Source organism: Phasianus colchicus, chromosome 25 (assembly GCF_987193195.1).
Source record: "Phasianus colchicus chromosome 25, bPhaCol1.hap1.1, whole genome shotgun sequence".
Classification (NCBI taxonomy): Eukaryota; Metazoa; Chordata; class Aves; order Galliformes; family Phasianidae; genus Phasianus; species Phasianus colchicus.
This window is the reverse complement of record NC_143460.1, coordinates 2536556-2561832: the sequence shown is the minus strand read 5'-3', so window position 1 is coordinate 2561832 and position 25277 is coordinate 2536556. Positions and strand designations below refer to the sequence as shown.

The 25277-nt window shown below is 46.7% G+C and overlaps 1 protein-coding gene across 1 annotated transcript; it reads left to right on the top strand.

The window, feature by feature from the left end:
• The first annotated feature begins 4869 nt into the window (after positions 1-4869).
• Positions 4870-23785, top strand: LRIG2 (leucine rich repeats and immunoglobulin like domains 2). The gene is made up of 18 exons (XM_031605869.2): positions 4870-5090; positions 6581-6652; positions 7100-7174; positions 7603-7737; positions 8083-8226; positions 8351-8494; positions 8968-9111; positions 9359-9502; positions 12340-12420; positions 13192-13263; positions 13392-13460; positions 14182-14345; positions 15391-15711; positions 17005-17286; positions 17709-18158; positions 18631-18780; positions 19320-19601; positions 20372-23785. Exons 1-18 carry the CDS (start codon positions 4870-4872, stop codon positions 20599-20601), a joined length of 3180 nt encoding a protein of 1059 aa, XP_031461729.2. The 3' UTR covers positions 20602-23785.
• Positions 23786-25277: the final 1492 nt, after the last annotated feature.

Sequence of the window (25277 nt, the reverse complement as noted above, 5' to 3'; positions counted from 1 at the left end):
GTCCAAAGTTAACCTGCTGGAAATCTGCTGCGGGAGAGCTGGCTGCAGCTGCAGCGTTTCAGCTGGGCATAAACAAACGAAAAAAACACAGCAGAAGCTTGTTTTTGATTAAACCCACCGCTGCCAGGCACAAATACGTATTTTGTGGGTGGAAGTTCATTGGGGCACAAGCACCAAAGATCATCCCTCCCCCGCTGAAACACAGACTTTGTGCCCCGCGCTGCACGTCCCCATCCCACACCTGCAGGAAGCAGTTGGGGTTCGGCTGCACCTCCTGCAGCAGGAAGCTGCTGCTCAGCCTGCTTCTGCCCCAGCTCGCTGCTGTTCCTGCACCCCTCCCATCCCTCTGTGAGGTTTCAGACAATGCTTCGGCACGAAGGCGCTGGGCAGATCCCTGCGTGGGCACTGCAGAGCTGTGCATGCACGTGGCTGTGTAATACCGTAACAAGATTACCCCAGGACACGACGGCTGTGAAATAATCCACGATATCACTCAGCAAATCCCAGGATCCAATTACTGCTTTGCATGACACCATCCCGGAATGGGGGGCTGAGCAGTGCCGTCCAAGCTCCGCTCCCCGTGCCCTGGTGTCACTCAGCATTAGCAAGTTTAGCCAATTTTTTAGTGGAGTGCTGGCCTCACAGCAGCTCCCTGTGCCTCCTGCATGCAGCCAGGCCTCCCTCCCAGCAGCTCCCAAGCATCAGCCCCAGCACCGCCTGGCCACTCTGCAGTGCTGCTCTGCCCAGCGCACGGAGCAGAGGAGCAGGGTGATGTGGCCATGCTGAGCTCTGCTGTTTGCAAACAGCTCTGCAGGGCACGTTCCTTGGCCCAGCACCTGCTCCCTGCAGCCAGCAGGAGCACAAACCCCAGCACTCCAAACCCAGCAGTGCTCCCGCAGCGCCCGAGCAGCGCTCTGCAGCGCTCTGCCCTTGGCAGGTGTTCAGACAGCAGCGCTGCTGCCAAGACAGGACAGGGAACGTGGCCAGCTGCAAATTTAGTTCATTTTTGGAGCCTTTGAATCGCTGGCCGGCTGCCAGGCTTGTTATTTGTTATTTGTTGGTCTCTTTAAGTATTTTTTTTTTTTTTTTTTTTTCCCAAGTGAATTTCAAGCTGCCAAGTGGAGCCAGGCAGAGGAGCGTGGCAGCGCGGTCCACCCCGAGCACCAGCAAACCTGGGCTCTCACCTCTGCTGCAGTGGGAATAGAATTGAAGCTCCCAGCACTACAACTCCTGCACTCTGCCCTGCTGCACAGGGATGGCACAGCACTGGGCTGGAGGCCTGGGCTTGGCAGGCAGTGCTCAGTGCTTGTGGCCTCTGCGAGCCCAGCCAGTGGTGATTAGGAAGAGAAACAAAATGGGGGTAATTTAAAAGGGAAGAAATTGCTGTTCCATCTTGGAAACCTGATCCGTAGCTCCATTTCCCTCCAGAGGAGAGAAACAAAGGCTTTCAAATGACTGCCTCAGAGGGCAGGGTGGAGAGGGGCTGCAGGGCTGGGGCCACCAGGAGCTAGAGGGTGGGGATGGGAAGGATGGGGAGGATGGGGAGGATAGGGCAGGGATGGAGCAGGGGTGGGGCAAGACAGGTATGGATGGGGCAGGGATGGGATGGGATGGCTAGCTGGGATGCAGGGGCCGTAGGGCAGGTAGGTGGGCTCATGTTCTATCCCCTCCCCCCCACTTCGTGCTCGGTCAGGCTGCCCTTCCTCTGCCCACAACCTTTCCCCCACACCTCCTGCCCTTGTGTGAGCCCCCACAGCACCCCAGGGATGAAGGAGCCATTCTCTGGAGCCCAGGTGAGCCCCAAAGGAGTTGAGGAAGCAGTGAGTTTTCCTTGGTGTTTGCTTTAGGCAGAGCTGTCGCTGCAAATCAGGGGGCTCGTGCTGCAGGGCCTGGTGCAGATAACGGTCTTGGTATGAGGATGAGCTCCCCTGGTGAGTGCCATGTGGAGAACTTGAATGGGGGCTCTAAAGTTGAATGCAAAGTAAAAGATTAAGATCGGTATTTGTCCCTTTTCTTCCTTTTTCCTTCCTACCGGAGCAAAAATACTCCTGTTTATTGCTACAAACCCTCGGGGCTGTATGGTGAACTCCCAGCGGGAACCAATGTCTCAGGAGATCAGAGATCCCAAGAACATCCTCCTGCCAAAGCTGCCTCTCTAATCAGCCCCGTTCATCTCCCTCTGCAACTCTATTTGAGAAACGAGTACGGGTCAAACACAGGACAGCTTCCTCAACACTACCACCCATCTGCAGCCTCCCTCAGGTCACGCATTGGGGTGGTTCACGTTGGACACCTTCACACTACCTTTTTTCTGCAGCCTGGCCTGCATATCTGTGCTCAATCTGCAAATCCACCGCTGCTGTTCCCCATCAGCAGAGCTCACCCAGCACTGCCCCTCTGCTGCCATGCGCTGAGCTGCAGCACCAAGCTCCAGACCTTCCCGCTGTATATTCTTCCTAAGAAAATAAAGCATCACTGTCCTATTAATTATGTGAGTTACGGAGCAATATTTTTCCCAGAGTCACCTACTGGTTTGCATATTATTTTTCCAGGCAGCTCAGCCAGTAGCCTGGCAACGCGGTGACCTTATGCTCTGCGCAGCTTTGAGTGTTATATCAGCCACACTGGACTCTCTCCACTGCTCCATATTGCTCAGCCCCTCATTAGTGCAATTAATAAGCCGCTTCTGTCAATTCAATCAAATGCCAGGCTCGACAGCAGCGGAAAGTTTTGGCAGATCGGGTAGGAGAGATTCTGGGCAGCACTGGGAAATTGCAGGAAACCTTTCATCTCCCCCAAGGAGCTGAACAAGAATGGGATTGTGGGCCTGGGATTCTCTCAGGTCATGTTTATTTATTGCCTGCTCGTTAGTATAATAAATCAGATCCCCTGTCACTTTGAATGAAATCAGAGGTTTGCTGGAAGGAACTTGGCAGAACACCTTGATATTATTCGTGATGGTGCAGACAAAGGCTCACGGAAGGCAATGCCCTGGCTGGGCAGCACCTCCCACGCGGCAAAAGCAATCTGGCCACAGCAACGTGGTCATCCCAGGGCAGGGAGGGATGTGATGGGCTGGGTGCACACTGCACAACCACACTGCACAGCACGGTGTGCCAGGGGTGCACGGCAGTGGGCAGGGATGCTCCTCCTGCTGCCGCCAGTCCCAGGGGACGTTTGGTGGGAGAGCTCCCTGCCCTGCTGCTGCTCTGCCATCACTGCCCCGGCTGTGTGCAGGAGGCAGAGCTGCTCCTCCACCTGCAGTCACATGCATTGTGATGGCATTTTACTTCTCACTGTGGACTTTGCCCTGGCTCTGATGTTGCTGTGCTCCTTGGACCCTGCGCTGGCCCTGGGAGCTCCTATGGCTGCAGGCAGGACCCCCGTGGGAGGAGGAGGCCTTGGTGAGCATGGTGTGGGTCTGATGGGACGCTGCAAGGTCAGGCTGTGCCCATTGCATTGCTGGGAGCACCCTGGGGCAGCAGCAAGGAAGAACTGCTGTTCTGTTGGTCTGAGCAGCACTGCAGGTGAACGGCCCAGAAACGTTCCTAAAATAAAACTCCCAGGGACATTCTTTGATCTGGTCTGGCAATGGAAGCGCTGAATAAAATAAGAACTTTCAAACTATTAATTCCCAAGGTTATGATGTAACAGTTGTGTTTTATTGGTCAATTTATGACAGCATTCACTCTCCACACCGGGATAAACGTTAAACTCTTCCTATTTGCTCAAAAGATGCAATGCTGGGGGTCAGCTCGTGTCCTCATTGCAGCAGGACCAGCGGAGCACCCCGGCCCCACTCGTTAGCAGCTGCGACTCCCGCTGACCCATAAACGCCCTCAGGGAAAGAAAGCCGCTGGGAGGAGAGGAAGGGCCAGCTGAAGATGCTATTATTGCTGCAGTAATTTCCCTGGAAAAACGACCCCCGGCTGCAGCTATGTACAAAGAGGAGGAGGAGAAGGGCCGCTCCGCTGAGCCGCCGCCCCGGGCCGGCCCCGTTCCTCGGTGCCAGCGGGCGGTTCCGCGGTGCAGACCGGGCGGCAGCTCGCACTCCCCGCGGGGGGCGGTCGGAGCGAAATACCGCCGGACACCGCCGGGCTCCTCGGGGCTCGCGTGCCCCCCAGCGGTCAGCGCGGCCCGGCGCAGGGACCGCAGCCGGCGGAGGGGAACCGCCGCTCCCACGGCCGGGACGCAAGGACAGCCCGAGGCGGGGCGGGGCGGGGAGCGATCCCGACGGCTGCGGTCGGAGCGGGGGAGCGGCGCAGCGCTGGGGCGGGCCGCTGTTGGCGTGCGAACGCGGCTGCAGTAGCGATGCTGTCACGCATGCAAATTGCGGTGGGAATCATTGTCGGAGCCCCGCGCGGGGCGCTCGGCTTTGTTTCGCTGAGGCGCTTCGTTGAGCTTCAGCAGCCCGACAGAAGGAGGCGCGGGGCGGGAAGGGGCCGGACACCGCAACCTGCAACCGCAACCTGCAACCGCAACTTAAAACCGCACGGCGGGAAGGGGGCGGGGCCTGATTCGTGCGGGGCGTGGCTTAACGAGATAGTGGGCGTGGTCTGATGTGCGGGGGGGCGTGGTCTGATGTGCTCAAGGGGCGCGGCATGGTCTCTCAAAGGGGCGTGGCTTAGTGTGATAGTGGGCGTGGTCTATTTTGCTTTGTGGGCGTGGCCTGGTGTGCTCAGGAGGCGGGGCCGCCGTGTGGGGCGGCGCGTGAGCTTTCGGGGCGGGGCTACCTGGGGCCACGCCCATTTCGCAGCCTTAGCCCCGCCCCTCGCCGCCCGCACGCTGACGTGGTGACGTAGCGCGGCGGGGGCGTGGCGCGGCGCGGGGCCGGGCGGGCGGTGCGGGCCGCGCCGCGCTGAGCCGGGGATGCGGGGAGCGGGGCCGGGCGGCGCGGCCGCCCGCGGGGCGCTGCCGCTGTTGCTGCTGCTGCACCTCCTGACGGCGCTGCGCGGGAGGGCGGCCGCCGTCGAGCCCTGCGCCGCGCCCTGCTCGTGTCGCCGCGGCCTGCTGGACTGCAGCCGGCAGCGCCTGCCGCCCGGGTCCGGCCCGCGGAGGATCGCACCGCTGCCCGCCGGCATCACGGCGATGTGAGTGGGGCGGGGCCGGGCGGAGCGAGGCCGAGTCTGAGGCCTAGCGGGCTGAGGGCTGCGGTGAGGCCCGGCCGGGGCCTAACGGGTCTGCGGGTGCTGCGAGCCGCGCTCGGCCTCCGGGCGGTGCCATGGGATGGGATGGGATGGGATGAGCTGTGCTGAGCGGTACTGACCCGCACTGACCCGCACAGCACCGCGGCTCTAAGATGGGCACCGTGCTGGCAGGCAGTGCTGGGTGTTCCCTACAAACAGGAGGGGAGTCAACTCTTGGAAAGGGCAGATAATGGCAGGACAAGGGGAAATGGTTTGAAGTTGAGGGAGGGAAGATTGAGGTTGGATGTCGGGGGGAAGTTCTTTGCTATGAGAGTGGTGGAACAGCTGCCCAGAGAGGCTGTGGATGCCCCGTCCATCCCTGGAGGTGTTCAAGGCCAGGTTGGATGGGGCCCTGGGCAGCCTGGGCTGGTATGAAATAGGGAATTTGGTGGCCCTGCTTGTGGCAGGGGGTTGGAGCTTCATGATCCTTGAGGTCCCTTCCAGCCCTGGCCATTCTGTGGTTCTGTTCTGCTGGGTGCCATGCTGGCTCTGAGCAGCGTTATGCAATCCCGCATCTGCTGCAAACAACATTCAGTGCGTTCTCTGTTGTGGCTTTCAGGATTTTGGCACGTGGAGCATTTCTGGGGGGGGGGTGTGACGTTTTTCTTTCCGTCTGACAGCTGTGGTGGTTCTGAATCTCAGCGAGCTGTGATGCATAAAAGCTGTTTAAAATGAATCAAAGCGTATTTTTCCTCACATCACAAAGTCCCAGATGGGTTCCCCCCCCCCCCCATTGCTGTCGTTTCACCCATCTGTAAGGACCAAAACATCCCCTTTCTCATAACTGCCAGACCTGCAGTGATGCTGGCTGTGTGCTTTGGTTTTCCTTGCTGCCAAGAAAGCACCTTTGGTGCACATTGTCCTGATGAAAGCAGACAGCTGTAAGTGCATTTTTCCTGCTAAATCACATGTGCTGTGTGGATAAGTGAAGGGTGATGGAGAATCAGGCACTTGGTGAATGCTGCTCTGTGTTGTAGCATTGTTCAGAACTCACCCTATGGGGTGTTGTCAGTTTTTGGCTTTTCCAGGGCAATGGGATGCTGTTTGGTTCTGGATGGAGCAGCATCAGTCCCACTGTCAGTTTGTAGACCACACTGTGCTTTTCACTTTGTGTTCATTCATCCATCAGTCTGCTTCACACAGGGCAGCAGTAACAAGGTGGAAATAAGTCAGTGCTTCTCCAAGGATGAACCAGATACAAAATTTCTCCTAAGAAGTCTACATGAAAACTTTGTTAACAGCATCATCCCAGTTTAACCATCACAGCATCTCCCTCCTTTAGTGAAAGAGGAGCTGTGTGCATCAGAAACACAGCTTACAGCTTTTAGGTTGCATAAAATGCACGATTTTTCTTAATTCCTGCACCCAGAATAACTTTTCTCTCTGTTCTGCAGGGATTTAAGTCACAATCATATCTTGTCATCCAACTGGAGCATGGATTTGTCTGCTCACATGCTGCAAGAAGTGTAAGCATTTTTCACAATGATAAACTCAGCCTAATTATAATAAGTACTGCATACCAAGATAACTGGTCTGACTTGCAGAAATATGCAATACCAGTTAATTTAACATGGATGCTTTGCTGGCAGCGTGTTTTATGTAAAACTGATCTCACAGAAAGAAAACTTTCTCATAAAAGATGAGAGGACTGATACTTGTGAAAAGAAATGAGACATTTGTTTTCACTCTGTCAAATTATGAGTTAAAGAGAAGTGATGGTGTCCATTAAAAATGGTGGAAGCTGATGGGCCTCACTGTGAAGTTCTTCAAATTATTGGTATTTATGCTCTGCTTTGTCAACTGATGTTATTAAGATGAAATTGTTGAATGTTTGGTGATTGCATTTTCTGCTGCATGTATATGGAAGTGGTTTTCTCCTCTTTGTGTCAGTAAAGATTGTTTTTTGCTTTAAGGAAAATGAATTACAATGAACTGAGTGAAATTCCATATTTTGGAGAAACGACTTCTAATATCACCCTGCTCTCACTGTAAGTAACAGCTTGGCTGCTTTCTTGTTCAGCAAATGGGAGAATTGTAGCAGTGCTTTGGGGAATAGTAGCACTCCTTAGAGAAGTAGGAATCAGCGAGACAATCGAGTCACCCTGAATTACCAATGAAGTGCAGTCAGATATGGCAGGCAGCTTTGAAGGGGAGGGATTGGGTCTTAGAATGACACTTCCCATAAGGAGCAGCCTGATTACAGACCCAGAATGTGAATCTGTTCATATGTCAGAGCAGCACATAACTGTTGGATTTCCAGTATTGCTTTAAGAAGGAATGTTCTGAAGTGTGTGCTGCGTTTCCAGTTTGGGAGGTGCACTGATGATGCTGATATGCAGCATCCTATAGCTGTTTCAGCTGTGCAGCATGGAGGATGGGATGTTTTGGGAATCATCTCTTGCTGGTGTTTTTTCAGGGTGCACAATGCCATTCCAGAAATAAATGCTGAGCAGCTCCAAGTTTACCTTTCATTGGAAAATCTGGATCTGAGTTCCAATCTTATCTCAGAAATTAAAGCTGCTTCTTTTCCACGGATGCAACTGAAGTACCTGTAAGTATGTGTGTGTTGTGCCTGGGGTTCCTGGCAGCAGTGCTGAACACCTCACCTGCTCTATATTTCTGTCTTAATATAGGATTTGAGCTGGCAGGAACAAACGTGCCTGAAATAAAATGCTGCTCCTAGCAGTTTGTCTTGCTTTTTCTCAGATAGTATGGAAAACAGTGCTGTCAGAATGCTGGTACATCAGCCAGCAGGGACGTGGAGTCATTTCTGCTCATTTTATGCAGATCCTTGTTGACATTGCTTTAACCATGCCTAACTGAAGTGTGGGCCTGTGGTTTTGTTCATAGAGTTCTCCATGTTCTAAAAGGTTTCTTTTCCCTCTTTCTCCCGTAGGAATCTGAGTAACAACAGAATCAGCACCCTAGAAGCAGGCTGTCTCGATAATTTATCTAGCTCTCTCATAGTGCTGAAGCTGAACAGAAATAGGATTAGTGTGATTCCACCAAAGATCTTCAAATTGCCTCATGTGCAGTTTCTGTAAGTTGTAGTCTCGAAAGCTCACAAAGATGCTGCGTGCATTTGTGTTGTTGTGTTGTTCATTGTGATGTATTTTCTTGACGATCAATTGTGTTTTAATATTTTGCTGTCCTGTTTATATAAGGGAACTGAAAAGGAACCGGATTAAAATCGTGGAAAGTCTTACATTCCAAGGCCTGGAGTCCCTAAAATCCTTAAAAATGCAGCGCAATGGGATTAGCAGACTCATGGATGGAGCATTCTTTGGCCTCAACAGTATAGAAGAACTGTGAGTACACTTAGTGCTAGAATTTCTCTTAGGGATTTTTGAGCTGTGTGGAGGGGCAGAATCATGTCCTGTTTGGCTTCCCTTACACCAGGGCTGTGCTGAAACAACTCGGATATGAGTTTATAGATCTGCATTTTCCCATTATGTTGGTGTATCTGGTTACTCTAGAGGTGGAAGGATACTTCCTTTCTGTGCCATGCAGTGTTAGCAAAAGTTTTTTTTTTTTTTTTAAGTAATATTTTAGAGACTGTAATTTCAGTTCTGCTGGATTGCTTTTGCCACTGCTGTTATGGGTTTTTTTATTTACCCTTTTGTTCATTCTTGGTTTCTATTAAATGAATATAATCATGCATTTCAGGTTCTATAAGGCTTAGTGTTAGTAAATCATTCTGAGATCTACTTGGTAAATTTTCGGAAAGAAATATTTCATTGATTATCCGTTTGGCAAATGTTTTTCCTTCTATTTTCCTTAGAGAACTGGAACATAATAACTTGACAGAAGTAAACAAGGGCTGGCTGTATGGTCTGCGGACACTGCAACAACTCTTCGTGAGCCAGAATGCCATTAACAAGATCAGCCCAGATGCGTGGGAGTTCTGCCAAAGACTTGCTGAGCTGTAAGCCCTGGGCTGCTTTTCAGTGGGGATTTTGTAATGTTGCAAATAACATATTGGATAGCACAAATACAGTGAGTTACTGAAGGAAGTACTTGACTTCTTTGCTAAGCCTGTGTATTTTAGGTTTTTTTTTTTTTAATAAGTCTTCTGTTAGAAATTAATCAAGATTCAGTACTTAATTGTTTGATGGTGTCATTACGATAAATCTCCTCCACATGCCTCTGAAGTGCTTGCTCAATGTTTTCAGAGACCTGTCATACAACCAGCTAACTCGCCTCAGGGAATCTGCCTTCGTGGGACTTGGTTTGCTGGAGAATCTGAACTTGGGAGACAATCGCATCAGTCACATTGCTGATGGTGTCTTCAGAGGTCTGACAAACCTTCGAACCTTGTGAGTGAAGAACGTTTCTAGTAACAACCTCATTTTAATGCAGCAAAACTTTTAGGAGGTGAAGGTGATGAGCATTGCTCTCAACAAGTCTGAGGTCGGTGTTTTGCTGTTCTTATATGCTGTCCTGCCTTCAGATACGACAGGGCTGATCATCATTTGGTGTGCTGAGATAACAGAACCTTGGCATAGCTAACACAAACCAACCACTTAATGTTAGTGGTGCTAATGAGCAGTGACTTGATGACCTTGAGCTCTCAATTGCATACCATACCAGGTGTGAGGAGGTGTGGACAGTCAGCTTGCAGAAATGCCAGCCTGGACCTCTCTTTCATTCCAGGTGTTGTTCTTAGGGTTGGAACCTGCTGGCTGCTGTATGCATGCAGGAGTCACAGCACAGCATGTAGGAGAGGTGTAGGATTGCTCCTTTCCATCAGAGGCACAGCTCTGCTTTTGTCAGGACCTTTGTCACCAGCTGGAGCTGTTCAATACTGCTGACAGAACCCAAGTATTAATTAATAAAAAAAAAAACAACCCCAAAACCTCAAGTAGGTCCAAATGCTTACGATCATCCTAAACAAAGATAGTTGAGAAAAGAGTGAAAGTTTATAACCCCTCTGTCAGTTCATTAAATAAATGCTTAAATAAGCAAACTTAGCAGAGAAATTTATGTAAGCAGTCATATTCTGTTAACCTTAATGCAACCTTTTAATGAAATAATTAGAACTAATTTCTTAGATTTAGAGTAGCATGAAAGAAGAACAAGAGCAGATTAATTAGTCGGTTTTCCCGGGCTCCTCAGGGGCGAGGAACAGCTGAAAGGGTGCAGTCTGCTTCAGGCTGGAATTTGCAGGACAGCAGCTCCAAGCATTCGTGCCCAACCAAGCAGAAGGAGCAAACTCCTCCACTCACACAATGAAGTGCTTTTCTTTTGGGCTGCTCGCTCATTTTACTGAGCAGTTGAAGTAGTGGAGTGTGAAAATACTTCAAACAAGAGATACTGTGCTGCTGTCAGATTGCTTCCATTGTTGCTTGTATATGATTTGTTTCAGTGCTGAGACTGGCATAAGTGTTTGTATGTTCAGCCCCTGCCACCGTTCTGCACGGTCGCTTCAGTGACCAAAAACAAACTCAAATCTGTACGTAAAGCACAAGGTAATAAGAGCACAGTAAGATTAAAGGTGGATTGAAGAACAGCCCTGAAGTTTGAGAATTTAGAACTTCAAAACAATTAATTAATTCTTAATACTGTGACTTGGCGTTGATGCCGCTCTGGCATTCGTAGTATAAAATTCTGAAGCAGAGCTGGAGAGAATTCAAGAAAATAGTTTAAATCATAAGAATTAGCAACATGGGAATGTGTTTGGCATATTACTCATCTAGTCGTTTTTCTCATTAGATCATATCTGTATCCAGTACATTAAACTGAACACATTCCAAAGAGGAAAATATCTTAATGTCAGCAAGTGCTGAGGCTGTATTGAAGTCCCTGGGATACATGAATTGTGGAATCACAAGCACTCTTTTATTTTTGTCCTAAACTTTAAAGTACACCTATTGCAGAAATGACTCGTGCAAGGTATTAAGGACAAGGCTTCTGTCATTCAAAGTGAGAAAGTGTGATACCCCTGACAGCATCCTGGAGACTGATCCTGGTATCTTCCAGGACATTAATCTACACATTTTACAGCTCCACCCAAGGGAATATAGATACTGCCTTTTTCCACCTTTAGCAAAAGGGAAGTAGCATTATATGAGATGACACACACAGTTGTATGTGTAGTTAGCATTCTGTGTCACAACTTCTTTGGAAGGTCCATCAAGCTGAGGCATGTAATGATACCTGGTAAGGTGCAATATAAACTGTTTTTCATCTGTTTATCTTCCTTTAAACACTTCTGTCTGCAAATTCTTCTGTGCACAGTGGTTTTAAGGCACAAAAACTCTTTGTTTAGTCCATGCCATTCTAGCTGAAAATTTCTGAATTTATTTCATCTTCTCTCTAAAAATCATTTGATCCTTCCCAGACTGTTCTGCTCTATTGCTTTTACTGCTTAGACCACACTGTTCTGTGTGAGGGGCAGAAAAGCTGTGCAGAGATCAAACAGAAATCTCATTAGCTTGTAACAAGATTTGTGAGCAGAATATCAACTTCAGTCTGAAAATATACTACTTTGTGCCTGGCAACCCTGTTCCATAACCTGTGTGTAATCTCTTAGTATGCTAATGCTGTTATAAGCCTGTTACTCAGGCAGGTTAATGCTGCAAGTGTATTGGTTAACTCACTTGCATGAACCAACTTGCTGCAGGAGCCTCTCCCAGCTCCTGGTAAATGGTCCATCACGTGAGTGCTGCTCGTCAGGCTGGGTCTTTCCTTAAAAACCACATCAAAAAATCATACTTCAGAATTCATTTGTGATTCTGTCTGAGGCACTGATCTTCAACAAATCTATTTTCCCTCGCATCTCTCAAGTTGAGTGATCATCTTCTAACAAATGTAGTTCTATAAAAGTTCTGAGACCTTCCATTTGACACTGTCCCATAGAATCATAGAATACCCCAGGCTGGAAGGGACACATGAGAGTCATCATGTCTGATTCCAGGCTCCACACAGGGCTACCTAGAAATTTAAACATATGTCTTAAGAGCGTTTTCCAAACGCTTCTTGACCTCCAGCAGGCTTGGTGCTGTGACCACTTTCCTGGGGAGTCTGTTCCAGTGCCTGACCCAGAACACCTTTCCCAGGCATATATAACAGTAAGTTTTCTTCCATAGCTAAGCACTAGCAGTGGTCGTGATGATGTTGCAAGGTTTGTAAGAAGACTTTTCTGCTCCTGCAGGGACTTGGGGAACAATGAGATCTCCTGGGCCATAGAGGATGCGAATGAAGCATTCGTGGGACTCAGCAGGCTGGATAAGCTGTACGTATTACAAAGCATCAGAGTGACAGTGCTTCAGAAGCAGATAAAAGAGGGAAAATGCAAAATATAGAGTAATTGTGAATGGCTTGAGTCAGAAAGCCTTTCTGATTGGCAACTGAGTTTCCTCTTCTATGCTAGGACAACTCACTGTGGATTTGGGTTCTGTGTTTGTGACCACTGAGTCTGTGTAGTGCTGGATCGTTTTGCAGGACAGTTTGAAGAAGTCAGGCATTTGAATGCAGCTGTTACTGAATAGCTCACTCGTCACAGTTTGGTGACTGTTACTCTTTGTGCCTTAGTTTGGGAAAAACTTATGTTTCTCTGAGGGAAGGGGGGAAAAAAGTATTGTTGAGCAAATACGAAACAGCATTCAATTATCAGTTTTTCAGTACTTTGGCACTCTTTTCAGTGCTGTGTGCTTTGTAGGAAAATAAAGCATTCTGTGGAGCTGCAAACACTGCTTATGACAAACAGCATAAGTGTGTGGTCTCAGGAGCTAATGTGTCTGTGGCAGATTAGGAACTTGTTGCTCCCTCCCAAGAACTGTTCCGTTCTGCTGGTTTAATTTTCTTCTGGCCCTTCTCAAAGATAGAAAAGAAAAATACTATCCTTCAGAAAATTAAATGACTGAATACCTTTTTTTTTTTTTGAGCTTAAACTCTTCTAGAATGAAAAACACCTTTGTTAAACATCTTAGGGAACTTCTCTGGGTCTTATTTATGAGCTCGCCTTGAGATTGACTGCTTTCTGGGCTTGGTACTTGTGTTGCAGAATCTTGCAAGGAAATCAGATTAAATCAATTACGAAGAAAGCATTCTCTGGTCTTGAAGGACTTGAACATCTGTAAGTACTTTGCTCTGTAGAACTCTTAGTTGTTTATTGCTTTCAATTTTATATTCTCTCTCAAATTTACAGTGATTTAACTGAAGGTAGCGTGTGAAATCACTCCTACCCATTGTTGTTCTTTGCAGAGATTTAAGCAACAACGCAGTAATGTCCATCCAAGAAAATGCATTTGCCCAGGCTCAACTGAAGGAGCTGTAAGTTTATGACAGTTGTTTACAGTTCTTACAATTCTGACTTTTGTAAAGAATCCATCAGGTGTTGTGGAATTGACTGATGTACATCCCACTCCCATAACAAGAGAGTTAAAGCAAGCAGTTCTTGTAACTTACCTGCTAAAAGTCACTGGCAGTACACTAAGTTTGATGTAGGGCTTGACAAAATCTGCATCTCCATTTCCTTAATTATAATCAGAATTGATGATCTGTATTTCAGAATAAATTGTTCACCAGGACTTTTGGGGCAGGGGGGAGGTTATCAAAACATCCATTTTGTCATCTCCTTTTTCAGGCTAGGGAAAGACCTTAACATTCACAGCTAGACAGAAGATTTTAGATGCTCAGTGGATGCTTAAGCTGCTATAGAGCCTCCTGTCACCTTCAGACACGTGAAGTATGATAACATGAAGTGACATTAGCACCCAAGAGTAATCCCAGCGTAACACAGTTGTCTGTATGAGATAAAGTCTCTGAATATCATGTAATCTGTTTTAAAACTGTTATCTGGTTAGTGTTGGCCATATGGACTGTTAGTCTGCAAGGTCTGCTAGTCTGAGGAAGGTGAGGAGAAGCACACTTACATGTGAGCATAAAGAATGCTGTAAATCTTATAAGTTCTGAAAGTATATGCTTTAAAATTGTTGTACTGGGTGAAATGCATGACCTTTGATCACACTTGCATTTTGCCTTGTTTCTGCAGGATTTTGAACACTAGCAGCTTGCTCTGTGATTGCCAGCTGAAGTGGCTGCCACAGTGGCTCACTGACAGTCACTTACAGCAGGCTGTGAACGTCAGCTGTGCTCACCCTGAGTGGTTGGCAGGGCAAAGCCTGTTCAGCGTGGACCCCAATGACTTCGTCTGTGGTTTGTATTTTTAATTACTTGTGACATCAAAACGTAGTAATGCAGATCTGTGCAGGTATCTTTCTGAAACCAGGCTGCAGCACTGCTGGAGGTGCTTGGTCTGTGTAATTCTGTGAGACTGCTTTGTTTTTTTCATTTAGATTACTGTTTAAAAACTGACTGTGTTTCCATTTCTCCTGTGTGTGAATGCCTTTTGCTTTAGAAGGGGTATTTGGCTCTTTCTTGTTTGCTCTTCTCCATACCAGCAAGGCTAGGATAGCTAATGCTCTGACATATTTTCTGATGCTCAGAATCTGTAACGTTTATCTGGTCTCTGTGCTGCCACAGTTTCAGACATAAGCCTATTTATTTCTGTAACCAAACTGTGAAATGGAAAACTGAGAGACTGCCCACAGTCATGTGTGAAGTCTGCAGCAGTGCTGGAAATAGCCTGCTATTCTGTTATCCAAAGGAGTAGTCTAACAAGTGTTGCTTTTGCATACATAATTCTTTAATTGTTTTGGTGGTAAAGGATACAATAATCACCATGTAGGCACAAACATCTGCTTCTCCATTCTGATGTTACCAATGCTGAGTGCTGTGTGCCTGTGAGGATGTCTCTGCTGTAACAAGAGGTGTCAGAATAACTGTTCAACTGAGATAGTGTAAACTTCTTGCAATGCTTTGTGTTTGTATAACTTAAAGGCTTTTCAGGAGATTAAACTGCCTGAAAATAAATCTGCTCCTTGTGAACTAACCCAGCTCTTCAGCTGAGCATGTGATCTAAATAGGGCGAGTTCCAGAAGGTTGTGGAAAGGAAAGGGCTGCTCAAGACCGTGATTCTGCACTGATTGTTCTCAGTGCTTCTTCTGCACTCCTACCTGTGGTTCTAATCCTCCTTCACAGCTTGATTTCTAAATAAAAACAGCTAAATACGTGCCTCCCAAGCAGGACATCTGTTCCTGCAGCTTTCATTCTGCTTACTGTGTCTTTCGAGTGAGTTTTCTTGCAATATTAATTGCATGTGGAAGAGGAGAGTAGCTAATCTTACTGCTTTTATTTTCAGATAATTTCCCTAAACCACAGATACGAGTACATCCTGAGACCACGATTGCTCTGCGTGGCATGAATGTGACTCTGACCTGCACTGCTGTGAGCAGCAGTGATTCACCCATGTCCACAGCCTGGCGTAAGGACAGCGAAGTGCTGTATGATGCAGAGGTTGAGAATTTTGCCAGGTATCAGCAGCAGAATGGTGAGGTTGTTGAGTACACCACTGTCCTGCACCTTTTCAACGTGAATTTCACTGATGAAGGAAAATATCAGTGCATTGTCACCAATCACTTTGGCTCCAACTATTCTGACAAAGCCAAGCTGACCGTTAATGGTAAGTAATAATGGTAATGTAGAAGAAACATTCTAGGTTACAAGTGGAACAAGTCTGATTCTGACACTTCCCTTTTGATTTATAAAATCTATTTGGATTCCTTAGTTCCTGATTAGAGCAGGCCCAAAGTAGCTGTGCAATGATGTCTTGCTGGAGTTTAGATATCTCAAATACCTTTTAATAAAGCAGAAAGAAGTAATGTTGTTAGTGGAAGGCTTTCTGTTCACTTTTGGAAAGGGGCAGGTATGAAAGCGTGGGAGATTTTAGCTCAATTAGTTGTTGATCTGTCTGAGTGGAAGTAGAAGTCTCTTAACTAAAAGCTCCCTCTGCTGTCCCTTCATTAACTAGGCACCTTGCCCTAGCTAGAGAAGATTCAACAACAAAAAAAATAGCTTGTGGTACTGGAAACCAACTCTGAAAAATCATTTCATGAGTTTCTTTGTTATATTTATTAGCCAAAATGAAGGGTTTCTATTATTTTGGCTTCAGAGAAGGGTGTTGGGAAGACAGCATTCACATCAGCTAGCAAACCACTGCTATGTTGGAGAGCAGAAGTGCACATGCTCTTTCTTTTGGTTACATAGAACAGATAATGCAGATTTCAACTTTGAAAGTGGAAGTTTCACTTTCCCTATTGCTGGGGAAGAGAGAATGGCTTGGATTGGAAGGAACCTCAGTTTCGAGTTCCAAACCCCTGGCACAGACAGGATTGCCAAGAGATGGATCGAGTACTTGGTCAGGTTGCCCAGGGCTCCATCCAACCTGGCCTTGAATGCCTCCAGGGATGTGGCATCCACAGCCTCTGGGAAGCCTGTCGCAGCCCCTCACCACACTGTCAGTGAAAAACTCCCCCTCTTTTAGTTTAAAACCATTCTCCTTTGTCCTTCCACAACCAGTCTAAAAAGTTGATTTCCTTTCTGTTCATAATTTCCCTGTGAATACCAGAAGGCCACAATGAGGTCTCCCTGCAGCCTTCTCTCCTCCACACTGGCCCAGCTCCTTCAGCCTGACTGTTCCCCATGAAATGCGTTGTCCTACAGATCTTAAATAAACACCAGAGATACCATACTTAGGTACTGTATTTAAATTTGAAGGCTAGGCTTTTAGAAACGACCACTGAAAGTTAGTGCAGTTCTTTAGAAGGATCTCCTTTGAACAGGAAGAAGTAAATTTCAGATTTGTTTATTTTCAGGTATTCTGTACTGCAGCACTTTTGCTGCTTTTTTTTTTCGCTTTTTTTTTTTTTTCCCTGGTGCTGAAAACAGTGAAGCTTTAATGTCTCTCTTGATCCAGAGCTGCCTTCCTTCCTGAAGACCCCCATGGATCTTACAATCCGCACTGGGGCTATGGCCCGACTGGAGTGTGCTGCAGAGGGTCACCCCACCCCTCAGATCTCCTGGCAGAAAGATGGTGGCACAGACTTCCCTGCTGCACGAGAGAGGAGAATGCATGTCATGCCTGAGGACGACGTGTTCTTTATTGCAAATGTGAAAATAGAAGACATGGGCATCTATAGCTGTATGGCACAAAACGCTGCTGGTGGTTTGTCAGCAAATGCTACACTGACTGTGTTAGGTAAGAGACGTGCTCATCTCTGCTGGCATGGATCATTTAACTCAACTTGTATAGCTTATCTGTAAGTAGCAGGCTTAACTCCTACAGAAAGAAGTTAAAATATGAAGAAAATAGTTTCTTCTACCTCTGGCTCTAGATGGTATTCTATTATAAGGAAAAAGAGAAGACTGTTTTTTGTCTCTATAGTTGCACCACAAACAGCCCTGTCCACCAAACTTGAAATTTAAACGTTCTGCCTCTGGAAGAACATTTCTAACTGCTTGGCAGGGGTTGGGGCTGTTTGAATACTGAATCCTATGCTTCATTGCTAAAGTTTGCATTCAGGTTGTAAGAGTGGATTTTTATTTCTCATGGAATACACAGTGGGGTTGCACTGTGAAGTTATCTTACAGTTGTTCTGTTTGTTTTCTCCACTGCCACAGAAACTCCTTCCTTTATTAGGCCCTTGGAAGACAGAACAGTAACCAGAGGTGAAACTGCAGTCCTGCAGTGCATAGCTGGTGGCAGCCCTGCCCCTCGCCTCAACTGGACTAAAGATGATGGACCTTTGGCAGTCACAGAGAGGCATTTTTTTGCTGCAGCCAATCAGCTCCTCATCATCGTGGATGCTGGGCTCGAGGATGCTGGAAAGTACACATGCATTATGTCCAACACACTGGGCACTGAGCGTGGGCACATTTATCTCAATGTGCTGGCTTCCCCCAACTGTGACTCCTCCCAAAATGGCATTATCCATGAGGAAGATGGTTGGACAACAGTAGGTGTTGTGATTATTGTTGTGGTTTGCTGCGTTGTGGGAACTTCCCTGGTATGGGTTATTGTGATCTACCACATGAGAAGGAAGAGTGAAGATTATAGCATCACTAATACAGGTAGAGTACTACAGTCATGTTTTCAATCCAAAACACAAAAGGTGAAATTTCTGGTTTTGTTACAGCTGAATAGGATGAAAGGTTTAAAGGTTTCCTTTTAAAGTCTCTTAAGGGATTTGCTCAGATTCACCTTTCAGGTGAAGAGGCAAGCATAGAATGATTTACTTATTTATTAAATGTCAGCAGTATATTTCATTTCTTACACGCTGAATTTGTTCTACCTTGAGGGAAAGCACAAAAAGTTTGGAAATGAATGTTTGAATTAGGTTACAGATGTCTTTAGGACCTGAAATAGTGTGTGAATATCTGTTAGGGCCCTGTTAGTTTCGAACTAGCTATATGAATTTTTCATCAATGACTTAAAGCTGACAGTACCTTTATGGTACCTCCTCACCCTCCACCAAATTCTGAAATTGTGTGTTAATGTGAGTACTGAGCTCTTAACAACATCAGCGTGAATTCTGCCTTGCAGAGGAGATGAACCTACCTGCTGACATTCCCAGTTATTTATCCTCCCAAGGAACGCTGTCAGAGCCTCAGGAAGGATACAGCAACTCAGAGGCAGGAAGCCATCAGCAGCTCATGCCTCCAGCCAGTAGCTACGTGCACAAAAGCACAGATGGTAAGCAACGTCCTCACGTGTACTGTTTGCATTCAGCAGGATGCCAGTGCTGTAGTCCTCGTAGCTGGCAGCAGTGTTGCACAATGTAGGGCAGTGCTGCATGTTAACATCAAAGGTGACTTTCCTTAGAGAAGAATTGAGCATCCATTGAATGTTTTGAGTTTGAAGCATCTCCTGTTTTTCTTCTAGTATTTACATTCTGCGATCAAAGCTGCATGCAGGTAGGGTAATCTTTGGTCCAACAATGTCTGGGGTCACATCTGCTCTGAGTGCTTTTGTGTATAGATGTCATGACTGCCATCCTTCAAGTCCCAGAGTAGTGCAGTTGCCTCCAGAGGCTTCTTGATTCAGGGTTTGTGATTTGCCCAGCAAGGCTGCATTGTCATTAGAGCTCCTCAATTCAGTGTTGAGTGGAGTTTTGTGCTGCTCCTTTCCTTTGGCATCTCGAAAGTCAAGGATCAGACTAAGCCATGAAAGTCGATGGAAATTAAGCATTCTTGTCCTCTTTGAGAGCATTTTATTTCCTTCCCACTGCTCAGGTGGCACAGCACCATTGGTGATCTGCTCAGACTGTTACGACAACGCAAACATCTACTCCAGGACACGAGAGTACTGTCCCTACTCCTACATCACAGAAGAGGACCCCCTGGATCAAACTCTCCCTAATCTCATGGTGCAGATGCCAAAGGAAACATACCCAGCACACACCCAGCATGAAACCAGTGCTCTTGATAATGTTTTTGGAGACAGAGACATGTCTGTCTTCCTTACCAGTCACGACAGAATAAGTGAGAAGAAAATCTCTTCCCAACAGATTAATGGTGAGTTTGTCCTTTTCCCTCTAGATATTTTTTTATTTGCTGTTATTGCTGACCTTCCTTGTACTGTCATTGTTGATTCACTGCTAATTCTACAGACTCCATAGTGTGTGGAGTAGTTCATCTGTTTATGCACTGCTTGTTAGCAGAGCTAGCCTTCAGTTTGCATCCCGTATGCAAGAGTTGAAGAGGATGATGTTACAAAAGCTGTGTTTTGTAGTGTGCAGTGCATCTCTTAAAGCTTGTGACATGTGACCCCTTCCACATCTGTTAGCCCAGACTTAAAACTTCACATAGGAAATGTGTCCAAATCCTACTGTCCAAATCCACGTGTAGCTAAAGTGTTTCCTCTTCTTCAAGTGTAGCCGTCCACTTTTAACTCAGAAGCACGGAAATAGCCATAAAAACACCTTGCTTCTGGTCTGTGAGCCACTTATATTTTAAACTATAAGGAATGTCTTTCACATTCTGTGTGAGCTGGGTTGAGTTTCAGATGGCTCCAAAAGAATTATTTTTGTAAATTTATTGATTTTCATCTGGCCTTTTTTCCAGGTAGCCTTTTTAAAGATTCACACTGAAACTGTATGTTGTTTTTGTGTTACTGTAACAAATATTGCTGAAATGAGAGGGCATCCAGCAAAGGGTGCTCTCAAAAACAGAGAGAGTAGCCTCAGAAGGAGGCTGTTGCTAAACAACACAACTCGAAAAATCTAAACCTTGTGTTTACTTACCATGAACCCACTCCTGTTCATCTTCTGCTGTTTCTTTTTCAGAACCCTTTCAGCTTCCCTTATGGGCAGTAAACAAAGACCTGGCGCTCTCCCACTCGCACTTTCTGCATCAGCAATCAGCTCGTGAGGCCCCGCGACCTCTTCAAACTGAGGGTATCATTGACAATGAGAGGGAGCAAGCTGCTTCACCCAGACCCTTCCACAGGTTACGTGAGCATAACTTTGATTTTAATAGGACACGGAACATTCGTGACTACAGCGAAACCACGTAAGGCACGAAAATGAAGTCTTGGAAAGCAAATCCGTATCAGCTGACTTGTATTTACTACCTCAGGACTAACCTTTAGGCCAAAGATGCTTTAGAACGTGTGTCTGCAATTCCAGGCTGCCTGAGCTGAGACAGACCCCCTAGGAGGAGGTGGCACTGCCCTTTTTGCTTGGATTCATATGTGCTGGAACGTGGGACAGAACACACAGTGATTAGTGACTAGCATTACAACATGGATTTTCTGATGTTGGGAACAGCCTTTGTGTTGGTGCATGCTTTGAAAATCTCTCAAGAATGCATAGCTATTTCACACCACATTGTCTGCTTAAAAACAAATGTTCAAGGCCTCCTCATGGAATTCCCCAGTAATTGTAAGCATAAAACTTTTGGCCAGCTTTTTGTTCCTCAGTCTGTTGGCAGGCGTTTGTTACCAGTCTCACTGTGGGGCTGTTTTTCCCTATGAAAAAACAAACTCTAGTTGTAAATAAAGTTGCATTTATAAATATTTTGTACACACTAAGCATATAAATGCCTTGGCTGTAATGTAAATATATTTTTTATTATGCCAAAGTATGTATTATACTGTTGGTCTTGACAGCTGCATATCAAGTCGTAATTTGTTATGTGGGATTGAAAGCTCGTTTCTGAAGGGATAAAGGTGACTTTGTTTTGGAAAGAAGTGAATTACCATAGGTACTTAGTGAAACTGTGATACTGATGAATTTCATTGTTGCATACAACTCTGTGTGCATTAAGCTTGGCTGACCTGCCTGCAAGCTGATCCATTTTGTTAGCAGAATTCCAAGTCTGATCCGTTTATGTATTGAGTCCTTAAATTTCTGTATTAGGCAGCCTGTCTTTTCCAGTAGAGCATAAAGCCCAACAGGCCCTGCTAGCCTGCTCCAGCCTCCAATGTTATCCAGCTTCTCAGGAGTTTCTGTAATAACAAACAAGAACGGTCTAGCATTAGGTGGGATGGTTGGTGGCCCTGCGTGTGGCAGGGGGTTGGAGATTCATGATCCTTGAGGTCCCTTCCAACCCTGGCAATTCTGTGATACACAAACCAGTTTTCATCTGTTAAGATAGCTCTAAGATGGAACCTCAGAGTGGTTTGGTTCAGAAGTTTATGTAAAGTTCTGTCTTTAAAAAGCCTTTGTGTTGTGCTGTTGCAGGGAGGCACGGGTGTATCTTTCATAGCTGACAGTTAAACGAACTTCTGAAAGGAATGCCTTGATGAAAGGCACAGGGTAAGTTGGAAAAGCATGTGATGGATGTTCCATGAAATCCAGAATGGATTTTCTGTTTCCTCTGCGCTGCCAGGAAGCACGTGGGCCTTTTCTTTTATAAAAGAGCAGCAGGATTCTTGCTTTGTTGAACTCTCTAACGGTTCTGTAGGCCACAGAGTGGTCAAGATGTGTGAGTATTTGACAGGTGAGCTATTAAATGGTACAGGGGAGAACCACTATTGAAAATCCAGTCCTTGCTGGGAGAAATAGAGGAAGTGCAGAAGCTTCACTGGTTACAGTGGGGCATGCCTGACAGAATGAGGAGGAAGAACATTACAAAGACTTGTTCTGAAGAGTTGTTCTTCTGGGAAAACACATCAATGTGTACGAGGTGTTATGGTCCCATCAGTGATGGGTTTTCAGCAGGAGGTTGCACTCAGAGCTTGGAGTGCTTCAATGCCTGAAGAGCTCGGGGCTTTCTCAGTCACTGCTCTGCTTTCTCCAAGCCATGGGCTACGTACCAAAGTGAAAACAGCTGCATGGTGTATCTGTAAAGACAAAAACCTTCCTGGGGCAGCCCAAGCTAGGTATGTTGGGATTCCCACTGCTCCATTCCTGGGCAGTGTGTGACTGAGGTATCTGATGCAGTCATGCAAAATCACAGCTGAAACTTTGGAGACTGGGGAATAGTTAAGTAAAAGAGCCAGGAAACGCTGGGAAAAATATTTTCCCACGTCTCTTTGGGCCTGAATAGTAGATGTATGTAAATGGGCAGATGTTACTGAGGGCTCTTACCTTTGTTTTGAAAGCAACAGCAGTTGCCTTGGTAGCCAGCAGCTTCAGTAGGAAGAGGATCTAATTGTCTTTGACCTTTGTATAAAGTGGGGAAAGAGGTGTGTTAAACTCTCCTTGGCCTCTGACAGCTCAACTATTTTAAGGACTTGCACATAACATACGAGGAATTATATGTTTGTTTCTTTCTGGTTTTGCTTTCTCCAGGCTTTTCCCTTCCAGACAGCATTGAAGACCTTGTGGTTATTTTCTATCCAAACTTGTTTCTGTTGCAGGAGCTGTCAGTTTAAATTCAAATGAGAAAGGTCAGGTCATAAAACTACAGCAGCAGCAAAGAGTTTCCTGTTGGACTGCTGGCTGCAGCTATTCACACATGCTGATGTGGCAGAGCTCTGCTTAGCACGAGCAGGAAAGCAGCATCCCTGCTGCTGTTGCTTGATCTGCCATCATCCTTTGGTAAATGTTGAAGTTCTCCTTCCATTCCTCTCTCCTTTGGGTTAAGCTAACACAGGTTTCTCAGCTGTCTCGGTGCAGCTGTTGATGTTGGTGTGCATGAGGGGCACCCAGAGCTGAAGTGCTCTTAATGCACAGCTCTGCAGTACGACCAGATTCACACGAGGTTGGCAAGATGTGGTTAGCCAGGAGCAAAGCTTTAACATTGTGCACCAGAACAAGCTGAAGCCTGAGCTCTGAAATGCATTTAGGAGGTAAAGCTGCACTGATTTCTAGACTAATTGACCTATAAAAGCTGCCATCATGAATTAGGACATTGGCATCCTTGCACAAATGGAATCTCTGTGAAGGCCATAAGCTGGTTGTGAATAGCTGAAGCTTGCAGGTAGGTGAACACCTCGCAGTACTTAGCATTGTGGAAACACTTCCTTGGAAGGCCTGCACGTGAAGATCAGGGGTCTCTTCCTAAGCCTTTCCTCCATGACGTACAGACAGTGCAGTGGCCATTCTGATTTCAGTAAACACAGTTTCTTCAATCAATGCCAAAGTACTCATGGTAGGGAATGGGGGGCAGTGTGATCAAAGCTGCTCTGCTTCCCTATTGCTGTCTCCTATTATTTTTTTTTCCCTCACATAAGAATGTATATTTTGTATAGAATGTGTAATATATGTTTGTCTATTGTATTATACCTTCAATAAAATGCTGTGTACACTGAGTATCCATTGTAATTTTCATTAGTTTGCAGATTAAATAATGTATTGTTATTGAATATTTAATTTTTATAGGGAAGAAAATAAAGTCAACTTCATAAGTGAGTTTCAGGTGGGATTCTGATCTTTTTACTGTGAATGTTACATCAGTCCTTTGCTGTAACAGGGGAAGAACAGCTGGCATTAAGCCTGGCTCATGACTTAACTGGCACACATGGCAGCAAAGCGATGCTGGCACTGTGCAGCCCTTCCTCAGAAGGTTGCCCACCAGCTGCCATACCTCCTACAAGCTGCTGTGAGTACTTTTTCCATTCCTTCAAACACCTTTCCCTATTTCTATCACTATTACTCTGTGTTCTGTCCATCGCCTTGGCAGTTCCTGGCTTTCACCATTTCACCTTGGCAGCAGCTGCCCAGCAGCTCAGCCCTGGGTCCCTGCCCAGCTCTGTGCTGCATGCAGTGAGCCTGCCAGCACTGCTCCCCCAGGCAGAGCAGCATCACCTTTGTAGGACCTTCACTGCAGCAACCACAGAGCGGAGTTGGCTGTATGTAAATGTGTGTTCCTTTGCTTTTTCAGCAAGACTTAAAGGCCTGCCCTTTCCCTGCATGGAGGCTCTGGGCTTTGCGTGCCTGCTGACCTGGCTTCCTCTCTGCCCAGCTCTTACAGGGCACTGAGCACAGCTGCCTGCCTGCCCAGCTGCTGCGAGATGCATGCTGATGTTTCTGAATTCACACGGTGTCTGCAGCATCCCCCAGAGTTCAGCTCTTTGCACGCTCCTGTTTTCAACCCGCTGTCGTTGCATCGGTGCTGCGAGGCTGCAGGGAGCAATGGGACCCCACCTGTCCTGGGATCAGTTCAACACGGCGTGCAGGAAAAACCAGCTATCAGCTATCCTGGTGAGTTCAGCCCTCCCAGGTTCGCTGTGCACATCCCAGCCCTGGCACGGTGTCAGAGAACCAGAAGCTATTGAAGATAAGATCATGAATAGTTAATGCTCTCAGTTACCCAAGCATATTTAAAAATTAACACTGCAGTCTGGTTTGAGATGAGATGAAAAAAAATACAAAAAAAAAAACAACCAAACAAACAAAAAACTGGGTCATCAAAGAGAGGGGAAAAACAGAAAACAATTGCATCTACCCTTGGGCTTTGCTAACGACTGAGTTTTCGTGGAAGATCTCATCCCTTCCTTGCTCTCCCTCTGCACTTTGCAGTGCAGCAGCTCCCATCCTGGCCCTGCAGTGCTCCCAGCACAGCTCTGCCTTCCTCCAGTCAGGAGGTCAGCGTGGCTGTTAAGGAAAGCTTCTGCACCAGGGGGTGGGCGCAGCACAGGGCAGTTCCCTGCTTCCCATCCTGCAGCTGGAGCTGCTGCGCTGCATGGAGCAGCGACAGGAGGAGGTGGGGTGGGGTGCAGCGTGGCAGAGCTCTGGCAAACCCTAAGCAAGGCTTCTCATTATCCCTGTTAGCCCTGAGGCTGGGAGCAGATCCATCCAGGGT